Source organism: Dromiciops gliroides, chromosome 1 (assembly GCF_019393635.1).
Source record: "Dromiciops gliroides isolate mDroGli1 chromosome 1, mDroGli1.pri, whole genome shotgun sequence".
NCBI classification, from domain to species: Eukaryota; Metazoa; Chordata; class Mammalia; order Microbiotheria; family Microbiotheriidae; genus Dromiciops; species Dromiciops gliroides.
In genome coordinates, this window is record NC_057861.1 from 185,354,913 (window position 1) to 185,367,548 (window position 12,636).

The 12,636-nt window shown below is 41.9% G+C and overlaps 1 protein-coding gene and 1 long non-coding RNA gene across 2 annotated transcripts in view; both read left to right on the forward strand.

Annotated features, from left to right (window-relative positions):
* LOC122743767 overlaps nucleotides 1-12,636 on the forward strand; it is a 126,213-nt gene that overhangs the window by 66,060 nt on the left and 47,517 nt on the right. The gene's annotated exons all lie outside the window — the stretch shown is intronic.
* On the forward strand, nucleotides 860-7,325 carry SOX4 (SRY-box transcription factor 4). Its single transcript, XM_043988895.1, has one exon. The coding sequence runs from the start codon at nucleotides 1,680-1,682 to the stop codon at nucleotides 3,198-3,200; it is 1,521 nt and encodes a 506-aa protein (XP_043844830.1). The 5' UTR covers nucleotides 860-1,679; the 3' UTR covers nucleotides 3,201-7,325.

A 12,636-nucleotide genomic window follows, 5' to 3' on the forward strand; every position in this document is an offset into this window, starting at 1 on the left:
AGGAGTTAAAATCATTAAATAACCATATTTAACCTCTGTTTGGTTAAGAAAGCATACACTTAATAGAAGAATTCCACTTCTCTGCCTTTCACAAACAGCATGCAAATTGTTCTGGGAGGATTTACACAATACAACCACATCGGTGCCATACCTAGAGTTGTTAAAAATAATGGTGATGACAGGTGTCTGGGTACCACTTTCTTAATGGTTTTCAATATAAGCGATTTATTGTTGTCTTTTCCCCTCCCCCCTTCTTCATCCTCTGCCTTTATGAAGGAGCTTCTCCCTGTGAGGAACAGATTTTACACTCCAGGCTGATTCTTTATTCCAAAGCTGAAAAGACCTTAATACAAATGATCACTTGGCTTTTAAGTCGAAAGCTTCCATTTACAGCGTTGCACGTCGTCCCCCCCCCTCCTTTTCCCCACCCCACTTACCAACCCCCTTGTTATCTAACATAATGGTAAGAATACGTCCCCTCCTCCCTTCTCTTAATAATTTCATGCATTAACATTCTCTTCACAGTCGCGCGCGCGCGCGCACGCACACACACACATACACACGCAGGCTCGGGCGCAAAAAAAAAACGCAAAAGGAAAAAGAAGCAGCAAAAATCTCAGCTGTACTTCTAGCCCTTTTAAAAAGTTTGCTCTGTAAATTGGAATGAGGTCAGATTTGGAGCTTCTCATTGCACGCGGTGATTATTATTGCATCGGGTTCCAAGCCAATGAGAGCTTTGGGGGTGGGGTTTGGCACGAGGAAGCGTTGGTTACAGCGGCTGATTGGCTGAGGTAAAGACAGTGAAAGGATAAAGAGGCGCGAGGCGGAATTGGGGTCTGCTCTAAGCTGCAGAAAGGGAAACAGTGTGTGAGGGGAAGAGGCCAATTTCACTACCCCGGTGTCTCTAGTTCTCGCTCTCTCTCTTTCTCTAAGGGTGTGCATAGGGAAGAAGAGAAGGAACTCTATAATTAGCTCCCCCCTTTTTTTTTTTGCAGAAGGGGAAAAAAGCATACACTTATTAATGCCATTCTGTTGCACGAGTGCTTTTTTTTGGCTTAATACCTCTCAACTAAATAATTGCACAAACTCCTTAGTACTGATTCCGCCCAAAGAAGCGAGTCCTGGAGTCCGACTCTTTTTTGCTTTGCATGGTCGGAAAGAGACTAAGTAATACAGACTATGCTGCTTTCTTGAGCGCTGAGAGCACTTGTGAACTGGAATCAACTGCTGCAGGGTGAAAAAAAAAAACACTGCCTGGGAGGAGAAGGGGAAAAAAAAACTTGCATTGGAGGATTCAGCAACCAGCATTAAAGAAACTACTCTCCACTTTAAGGCCGTCTCCAGATTTTCAGAAAGAGGGAGACAGCCAACGGCACCACGGTGAGAGAAGAGCTTGCCTGGACCTACAACTCCTCAGCTAGGGGCTGAGTATTTTTTGGGGGGAGGGGTGGCGGGAGGGCATCTCTTCGGGACTTTTGTTATTCTCTCCCTCCACCACCACCTCTCCCGTGAAGTTGAGGTTTCCCCTCACCTCACTCGCCCCATTTTCTCTTCTTTTTGGCGTGTGTGTGTGGGTGGGTGTGGTGTATTTCGCTTTGGGTACTTTGGAGGCTGGGGGGGGGATCCTGGCGAGCTATAGTGCAGCTGCCGCCGTCAGTGTGTGAGCTTGAGCCGGTGAGATGGTGCAGCAGACGAACAACGCGGAGAACACGGAAGCGCTCCTGGCCGGCGAGACCTCCGACTCCGGGGCCAGCATCGAGCTGGGCATCGCCTCTTCCCCGACGCCGGGGTCCACCGCCTCTACCGGGGGCAAGGCGGATGACCCGAGCTGGTGCAAGACCCCCAGCGGGCACATCAAACGGCCCATGAACGCTTTCATGGTGTGGTCGCAGATCGAGAGGCGAAAGATCATGGAGCAGTCGCCAGACATGCACAACGCCGAGATCTCCAAGCGGCTGGGCAAGCGATGGAAGTTACTCAAGGACAGCGACAAAATCCCTTTCATTCGGGAGGCGGAGCGGCTGCGCCTCAAGCACATGGCAGACTACCCAGACTACAAGTACCGGCCCAGGAAGAAGGTGAAATCGGGTAACGCCAGCAGCTCCAGCTCCTCCTCCACCTCTTCCTCGTCCTCCTCCAAGCCCGGGGAGAAAGGAGACAAGGTCGGTGGCGGCGGCGGCGGCGGCGGTGGCAGCAGCAGCAGCAGCAGCAACAGCAGCAGCTCGGGAGGCGGGGGAGGCGGCGGCGTCGGCGGCGGCAGCGGTAGCAGCAGCGCCAACTCCAAACCCGCGCTGAAAAAGAGCTGCGGCTCCAAGCTGTCCGGCGGCGGCGCGGGTGGCGGGGGCGGCAAACCTCATGCCAAGCTGATCTTGGGAGGCGGCGGAGGGAGCAGCAAGACTTCTGCCTCCTCCTCGTCCACCTTCGCCCCGGAGCAGACGGCGGCGGCCGCTGCCCTGCTCCCCCTGGGCGCCCCTGCTGACCACCATTCGCTCTACAAGTCCCGGACTACCAGCACCTCCTCCACTTCTTCCTCAGCTTCTTCTTCCTCCTCCTCTTCCTCGGCCTCCTCCTCTTCCTCGGCCTCCTCCTCCCTTTCGGCCTCCAGCAAACACCTGGCCGAAAAGAAGCTGAAGCGTGTGTATATGTTCGGCCTCACCTCCTCGTCCCCCGTGAGCGGGGCCGTGCCCGCCAGCCCCAGCCTGAGCGGGGGACAGGAGACCAGCGACGCGGGCAGCCTGTACGAGGAGGGCGGTGTGGGCTGCCCACCCGACGGGCACAGCCTCCGCGGCAGCGCAGCCTCGTCTCCAGCTGACGGCGGCTCCCCAGCCGACCACCGCAGCTACACCAGCCTGCGGGCCGCGTCGCCCACTCCCTCCATGGCTCACTCCCACTCCTCTTCTTCATCCTCCTCGTCCTCCTCGTCCTCCCACTCTTGCTCCTCGTCCTCCTCGGGTTCCTCTTCCTCGGATGAGGAGTTTGAAGACGACCTGCTCGACCTGAACCCCAGCCCAAGTTTTGAGAGCATGTCTCTGGGCAGCTTCAGCTCCACCTCCGTGCTGGACCGGGACCTGGATTTTAACTTCGAGCCCGGCTCGGGCTCACATTTTGAATTCCCGGACTACTGCACGCCCGAGGTAAGTGAGATGATCTCGGGGGACTGGCTAGAGTCCAGCATCTCCAATCTGGTCTTCACTTACTGAAGAGAGCGAGCGAGAGAGAAGAGGGACGGGAGAAAAAAAAAATTTTTAAAGGAGAGACAGAGAGGAGAGGAAAAAAAAGAATACCCGAAGAAGGAATGGATAAAGGAAAGGGAGGACAAAAAGAAAAAGAAAGACGTGAAAAGGGGAAAGATTTCGCACACCCACGCCCACTTAACAAGTTACAGTATCCAGAGGAGTGAGTGATTTCTCTGCCAGCCGGGTGCGTTTTTTTGGGGGGGGCGGTGTTCCCCACCCCAACATTGACACCGCACCCCCCCCCCGGGTTCGTAAAACTGATTTGTTCGAAAAAAATTGAAATGGGGGACCTGGAAGGAGCAGGATGGAAAGGCTCGTTCTTTTGTTAAAACTACGTTTCCACCTCCTGCTTGAAGAGACCCCCCCCCCACTGCTACCCCCCCCCAACCCAACAACACAGACACACAACCAACCCACACAAACGGACACTTCCGGACGTCTCACCCCCAGGGGGAAAAAAAAAGCCAGGTTGTTGCTTTTCCGTGGACTGTATGGAGTCGCTCCCCATTCCTCCTCTCCCCCCCTTTTTTTGTGTGGATTTTTTTTTTTAAGAGAGAAGGAGATACGATCCTATACAACTCGGGGGGTTTGTTTTCGGCCCACTTCATCTGAAGAAGGAAGAAGTGCTACATTGTGTTGTATTTTTTGCATAGTTACGTTTTTTTTCCTTTTTCTTTCCTTGAAAGATCCGGACTGGTAGGGAGTGATTTGCGCGCCCGCGCATGCAAGCCAGAACTGAAGCCTTCCTTTGCTACAAATTCCAGTTTGGTGGTTTTTTTTTTCCTTTCCTTTTTCCTGCAGCAGGAGGAGGAGATGGAGGGCGGGGGCGGGAGAGAAGGAGGGATTGAATTGTGCTAGGAAATGGACTGAGAACCTAGTTGGAAGGAAAACGTGAGAGGGGGGTTGGGGGGGGTGGGAGAGAAAAGAGATGAACTGGAAATGGGGAAAATAATAATAAAACAAACGGATTTGCACGTATAGAGGAGAGGGTAGCAGTTCTTTTTCTCAGCCACCTTCTTATTATATATATATATGAAACCAGTAAGATGGAACTTCATAGACACTGAAAAGTTTTGGAAAGGAGACATACAAAACGTGAAAGTTTCTGTATTGATGTGGTACAGGGGAAATGGAGGGCGATTGCTTTTAAAAAAACAAACATTTTTTTCTTCTCTTAATCGGAATCGTGATGGTGTTGGATTATTTCACTGGTGGGGTTAATATAGCATGTTATCCTGTCTATCTTTTAAAGATTTCTGTATAAGACTGTTGAGCAGTTTTTAAGATAAATAGTGTAGGATAATATAAAAAAGCAGATAGATGGCGCTATGTTTGATTCCTACAAACAACAAAAAATTATCACCAGCTTTTTTTCATTCTTAACTCTTTAAAGGATTCAAACGCAACTCAAATCTGTGCTGGACTTTAAAAGAACAATTCAGGACCAAATTTTTTCTCAGTATGTATGTGTTTCTTCCTTATAGGTGTAAGTGAGAAGACTGTGGTCTTTTTTTTTCCTCACCGATGCTCCATCCTCGTCTTTTTTTTTCCTTGTAAATGTAATCAGATGCCATTTTATATGTGGAAGTATTTATACTGGCCAAACATTTTTTACTTTCCCCCCCCCTTTTTTTTTGGTAGTTCTTGTTACCCACACCATTTTATGTCTCCTTCACTGAAGGGCTAGAGTTTTAAGTTTTAATTTTTTATATTTAAATGTAGACTTTTGACACTTTTAAAAAAAACAAAAAAAGACAAGAGAGATGAAAACGTTTGATTATTTTCTCAGTGTATTTTTGTAAAAAATATATAAAGGGGGTGTTAATCGGTGTAAATCGCTGTTTGGATTTCCTGATTTTTATAACAGGGCGGCTGGTTAATATCTCACACACATTTAAAAAAAATCAGCCCCTAATTTCTCCATGTTTACACTTCAATCTGCAGGCTTCTTAAAGTGACAGTATCCCTTAATTTACCACCAGTTTCCACTCTCTAACCTCACTCATAAAAAGGAGAGAATAAGCTGATACACTGTATGCCAACAAGAAAAAAAAATAATGAAATGATATACTGTACAGTTGCTTTAAAAACTGGTGTATTTTCAGCAAAAAGGGATCCTGTAGCTTTAACTTATAAACCATATCTTTTTGCACTTTTTTTATAAGCAAAAACGTGCCGTTTAAACCACTGGATCTATCTAAATGCCGATTTGAGTTCGCGACACTATGTACTGCGTTTTTCATTCTTGTATTTGACTATTTAATCCTTTCTACTTGTCGCTAAATATAATTGTTTTAGTCTCTTATGGCATGATGATAGCATATGTGTTCAGGTTTATAGCTGTTGTGTTTAAAGATTGAAAAAAAGTGAAAACATCTTTGTACATTTAAGTCTGTATTATAATAAGCAAAAAAAAAGATTGTGTGTATGTATGTTTAATATAACATGACAGGCACTAGGACGTCTGCCTTATTAAGGTAGTTCCGTTAAGGGGTTTTTTTTGTTGTTGTTTTCTTTTTTGTTTTTGTTTTTTACTTTTTTTGGTCATCCATCCTGTGCAATATGCTGTGTAGAATATTTGTCTTAAAAATCAACGCCACACCACAATGTTTTGGGGAAAAAAGAAAAAAAAAGAAAAAAATCATGCCAGCTAATCATGTCAAGTTCACTGCCTGTCAGATTGTTGATATATACCTTCTGTAAATAACTTTTTTTTTTTGAGAAGGAAATAAAATCAGCTGGAACTGAACCCTAAAACTTGACTGTTTTGTCATTATTGTGTCCCACAACTAGGACTGAAATTGCTGAGCACCATCTGCCTTTGCTAATAAATAAGTAAATGCCCTCAAAGGGAGGTGCCTGTAAAAAGCAGTCTCTATTCAGGAACACTAAACTCTTTCTTTTGCCTGGAAAGACTTGGCAGGCCTCAACCTTGAAATGATGGCTGCTGGGCTGAAATGTGTGTCAACTCCGAATGCTCTCGAGGAATTTCCACATATTAACCAAATACAAAGAAAACCCTTTTTTTTTTTCCTGGACATGAGAAAAGTGGCAAAGGACAAAGTGAGCAAAATCTTGGCACAGCATCATGACAGCAGAGGAAAAATATATTTTCTCCAGATGGAACTGACTGTTTTCATCTGCTTCAGTTTAAGCCCATCAAACCACCTTCAGGTCATTTCAGCAGTCACCATCAAAGATTGGGTAGAATTATTCATTTAATATGCAGGTAGAGGCAAGAACAACAGACGAGCTTATTTTAAATCAACAGTGGGTTGTGAGAATGACCGGGGAAGCAGCAAGCACTATTGATGCTGAAGTGTTAAAGTGATTTTTCAAAAAATTGACTTACTAATTTCTGAAAGAGGATTGAAAACAGGTTAGGTTTTTGTGCAAACTGACATTTATGGACTAACTGTTTTGAGTGCTGTCCAGCAAGGACATTAATTCAAAGGGGGTGAAACAGTAAGAATGCCCTAGGGTAGTCTATTCGTTGGATGATAAGGGGAAAGACATCTCACCCACACTCAGTATAAGGTATGTATTAGCCATATCTTATGAGAGGAAACAAATGCATGGTTTTTATGAACATCTACCACAATACATTACTAGTTTTGCTAGCTAAATGGGAGCTATACCAGCTTTTCCTCAATATTTGGTTTGTAATGTGCAGTATCAAGCAGCACCATTTCCTGGTTATTTTGTGATTAAAATAAAAAAATAACCTGCCCCATTCCCATTTCCCAAATGTTTATTTAAGTAATTTAAAAATTATTAATGGTTTTCCGCCTCTCTGGATGGAGATGAAAGCAATGATAAACAGGGATTTGAAATACTCCAGTGATCAATGTGGATGCCTCTTGGTAGAGGAGATGATGATCACCCTAGGATGCAAGACTCAGAGCAGGGAAGTCGTATGGCACTACTGATAGGAACTAAGAAATGGAGTCAGTGGAAAGTAAAATGTTTCCACAATTAATACAGCTTATGATATTCCAATAAAAATTTACCTCTTTCTCAAAGATAACAATTCTGACTCCCCCCCCCCAGACTTTCTAGTAACTGTGACATCTAAGTGCAGCCTTTACTGTTGTAATTTACCACCATCTTCCAAGTTAACTATCATCTCTAGACATTAGGTTTGCTGATGTTTTAAAAGGCCAAAGGGAATACTAGCAGTGCCGTGTGCATGGTTATTTCCCAAATTTTTAAGATTTGGAATTTTTAAGATTGTTTTCATAGTAATGGTGAAAATTCATGATTTTGTTTTGGGGATTGGTTTAAAGCAATGACTTGAAATCTTCAAAACCTTGACCTAAGAAAACAGAACTCTTTTGGACTGTACTTTGTATCACTTAATATTTCAGGGGTTCTTTAGATGGAGCCTATTCATATTAATACACTCCCAAATTCCCCAATTCTGAGGTTTTGTGAGATCCTTGAAAAGGTTTGACAATATTGCCATAATAATTAAGGAATATATATTTTTGTCCCTTCACCAAGTAATAGAATAAATGCCCAAAGTGCTTTTTTTCCCAGTCTCCTCTGAATCAATTTCCATTTACTAAGGGTTCCAGACATTACAAGTATAATAAATACCCAGAGGAACCTGACTGTTTGGAATGGCTCACTTACTTCAGATAGTCCAAAGTCCTGGTAGAAAATTGATCTGATTAATCTTTTTCCTCTTAAGAATTTCAATTAACCAATTGTTATATAATGCAAAAGCTCCTGGCACTCCTGTGATCCATCAGAAATGTGACTCCGTGATACTTGCTTAGGCAAGTTTTTTTTTTTAATTTTTTTTTTTTATTCCGAGGCTGAATTCACTGAAGTGCCAAAAGAAAATAGAGAGGGTGCAACCTGAGAAGGCAGGCTAAGGAAATGAAAGCTTCCTGGATGCTCAAACTGCCTGTGGATAGGCACAAAATGATTCAGGAGGAGAGAAAGTAAAAGGAGAAGAATACATCAGCATTTTTTGAATATAGAATATTATATATTAAATCTGGTGCAGAGGTAGGAAAATATACATTTTTCCTGTTTAAGATTTACATATTACTATAATTACTGAAGCTAACTTTTTCTTTAAAACTTGTTTTTAAGGCTTCCAAGATGATATTTTGAAAAATCCCTATGTCTAAAACCTATTTATGCTAGGAAAACAAATGAAAAGCAAACATATCACCCCCTAAAGCATTTGGGTTTCAGGAGGCAGGGTTGGATTGACCCAACGGCTTATTTATACTTCAAAGCCTCTAAAACAATCCCCTGGTGTGTAATTACTCCTATTATATACATATGGCCATTCTGAGCAATCCATGGAGTCATTCTTCATGTATCATTCCCCCATCCTCATTTGAAAAGCTGAACCAAAATGAAGGAATAGGAGTCTTTTTGAGTAATTCCATGATGCCTCTTTAAATTATTATCCATGTTTCATCATGATAAAGTGAATAAGAGGCCACTCTCCAAACAAATCCAATTGCTCATTGCCCCTCTGTGGGTTAAAGAGGAGGATAATGGGGAGAGTGATTGGTGGCAGTAGTCATATTTCTTAGATGTGTAAAATATCTTTTTTCAAATAGCCCACCATATTTTCTAAAAAACAGTTGTATATTGCACCTACATATAGTCAGATTTTTATTTCAAGTCCAAATTATTTCAGTAGCTTCCTATTTCCTTGCCTTTTGGTTCTCTTCTTAACCAGTCCATTCTACACTTTGCTGCCAGATGGATCTTCCTTAAGCAGCACTTTATCATGTTTCTCCCTCTGTAAGAAACCAATGGCTCCTTTTTTCCCCAGAGAATAAAGGCCAATCCTCTTATACTGACATTCAAGGCTCTGCACAATTCACCCCCTGAGAGACCATCCAACATTATAACTAAAATCACTTACTGCCTTTCTGAAAATACTGTGTACACATCCTGTCTCCCATATTTTGCTGATTACATTCCTCTTGCCTAGAATGTCTTCATTTCCTTTCTGCCCATCTGAATCAAACCTATCCTCTGAAGCCCAACTGAACTTTTACCTGCCTTTGAGGTCTTTACTAACCACCCCAACCCAGAGTGATGCTTTTCTCCTCTGAACTCTTGGGAGTATTTATTGACTGTTCCATTGATTACCAAATAGAGTATTGATACTGCTTTGTATTGTTATTTAACTTTTCTTGTGCCTTGCCTTGTGGGAGGCAGCATAACTGTAAAGAGTGCTGATTTGGAAGATGGTGGACCTGAATTCACTATTGGCCCTTCCTGTTACTACTCATGTGATCTTGGTTAAGTCAGTTCTCTCATTTATAAATGCCATTAAAGAATTTCCTTCCAGTTCTAAATCCATACCTTTCCAATTAGATTGGAAGATCCTTGACAAGGATTTCTTACAGTTGGGATAATATTCTTGTACCCTCTATACAGGAGTGGTGTTAACTGAAAGGAAAACAGGACACTAAGCTATGAATCAGGATTTGGCAGGTTTCCTATTGACTTAGAAAACCTCATATTAACATCATCTGTGTTCTATTGCATTTTTATTTATTTTTTTAGATATTTCCCAATTACATTTTAATCTAGTTTTAGTAGCACTTGGTAGTGTTACCCTCATATTTGCTGGACAGGAACTCTGAGTCCCTTATATCTTCTTTAATAATTCTTAGTACTTCAATATGGAAGCACTGCTAATATTTTTCATTCATTTCACAATTGATTTTCAGTGATCTTCCAGGAAAACAACAACAACAACAATTCTCTCCATTTTATAGGTAAGAAGCCAGAAAAACTGACTTAACCAAAATCATTATTTAATATATTATCAGAATTAGAAGTATATAGTGACCTCTCTCAGAATTAGAAGTATATTGTATAGTGCTCTCCGGAGCACTGCTATTACTATTTTTTCTCCCACTTTATGAGTGGGAAACCTAGAAGGATTATTTAGTTGACTTGGGGGTCTAGACGTGATTTCAACAGAGTATAAATCTTCTGACAGGGAAACTCCCAGTACCAATTGAGACTGGCAGCTCATATTCAGATTGACAGCAACCTGAAAGTTGAAGAGTATTACTTGGCACACTGAGAGGTTGTGATTGACCCACAGTCATACTGTGGTATGTATGTGTCAGAGGCAGGATTTGAACTTAGGTTCTCCAGACTATCACACTGGCCATCTATCCACTGTACCACATTGCCTCTCTCCTGATAAGAGGAGTTAATTATTTACATGCTTTCCAGTTCAACAAATATGTTGCCTTTGCTGGGTCATGGATCCTAAAGATATTTGGGCTAGAGGAGGGAGGGCAGGTAAAGGGAGGAACAGAGAAGGAATGAGCCTAATGAATGGAATCTCTGATTTGTAGGTTAAATTGCAGATTACAGCAAGTGAGAGAATTGGAAATCATTCAGAGGTGCATTCTCAGCCTTTAGAAAGGACCACAGTATACCCATTATATCCTAATTAGATTGACCGTTGGCTACAGTTAGCTTGAAGGGTTTTATGGTTTCCTGCATGTGTTGTTTTCATTCTCAATGTTTAAAAAAAATAAAAGCGCCACATTACTAAACTGAGTACAGTGTTTCCCAGGGGGTTGTTTTTTTTTTTTCACAAGGTCGGTGCATTTCGGTCTGTACATTAGTGAAAGTACACCTTTTTGCATGTATATATGTATGCAGTTGATAATCTCTTTAACCCGTATTGCTGGCTCTTGACAAGTCCTATTGAGGGCAGTTTGTTTGTAGAACATTGCCAAAAAGGGCAGAACCGAGTCAAGTCATGGCAGGAAACCCTCTTTAAGGCCAACATACAGACAGGAGCACTAAAAAAGCAAGACTTGCAACCTACTGCTTTGCATCACATAAAACATTTGAATGGAATTCTGTTGACTTAGGGGAAGGGCATAAAGGATAGGAGATAGGAGAAGAAACAATTATATACAGTAATCTATTTTACCCATTTTGTTCCTCAGTCAAACCTTCAAGTGCACAGTTCTTTGGACATTGATGTTAAATGCATGATGAAGGGTGCTATTTCTTGATACAACATGTTATTGAAAATCAGGAGGCAAATGAGAAAACTATCTGTTATCCTTGGTAGACTTCTTGGTAGAAAATGCCCAGTGGTGTAGTGAGATGATTAGCTAATGTGTATGAAGCATGTAAGTGCTTTTTGCAAGAGCTCTGTTTAATGATCAATTAACTACAGATGTTGTGTGTTGTTTAGTAGTACATTTTTCTACACAAAGAATATGTTTCATCTTTTCCCCAACTGGTGCACTTAACACCTATAAAGGAATTTTCCTTCTCCCTGACTTCTGACCCCCAGATCTCTACTCCCCATTCTGTATACCCTCTATAAAAACTCCCAATGGGTGTCTTTTGTCATTCTTGGCTTGCTTTTCCCTTGAGTTCTTGAGTCATTTCTCTGAAGTCCCTGAGAGGCAGTATGGCTGTTATCTCATACTTACCATGATCTGTTTCTTCTTCCTCCAAAAAAGAAACATACCTGCATTACTTCTTTGGAGAGGGGCGGGGAGTAGTACAGAATAATTTCCAAGCTGGGCAATCATTTTCATTTTATTTTCAAGATGAACACCAAATGAAAACTACAAGGGTAAAGGAGTACAGGTTGGGGAGAAGAGGAAGAGAAGAAACAGAAAGAATTATTACTAAATGCATACTCTAAGTAAAGAGATATTTAAGTACAAAGTTACCTCTTCTCCGATTATGTTACTACAGCTAGATTGATACTTCTGTGTTTGTATTCCAGTCTAAACTCCCTGACCTATTTTAGAAGAGCTTGGTTTTAATAGGAAATATTTCATGAAGATTGCACATTCTATACTACCAGAATGAAGGGATTGAGCCTGGCAAGGAGTTTTCACTCACCAGTGTGTAGCATCTACTGTGCTGACTGCTTTATTGCAGATGTTTCTAAATGAACTGAAACCCAACATTGAACCCAAACACTTAAAATTCAGGAATGTTTATCTCAGAGAAAGAGTTTAAATGTATTATTTTAGCAACTGATCATAAAAAAACCTTAAAATCATATCTGGGTGTTTTTCAGTTGCAGCTCTAAGATGAAAACTAACCATATGAAAAGCAACTGAGAAACACCCAGATATGATTTTAAGATTTTTCCGATGATTAACATTCCCAATTTTACATGTTTGGTTAAAGTCTCCTAGGCTACAAGTGTCAGAAAATGTTCTGATTTGCATTGTTAGAAAATGGAGGCCCCCCCCCAATTGTTTATACCAATAACACCATGGGTCCAGGACCAAAAAAGAAATAATTTTGGAGGTGAGGATGGATAATTAACATTTACATTTTAAAACAAACTGAACCTTTTATAAAGATTATTTTATAATGCTTAAAATTTATGCCATGTATGAATATTTTTTTT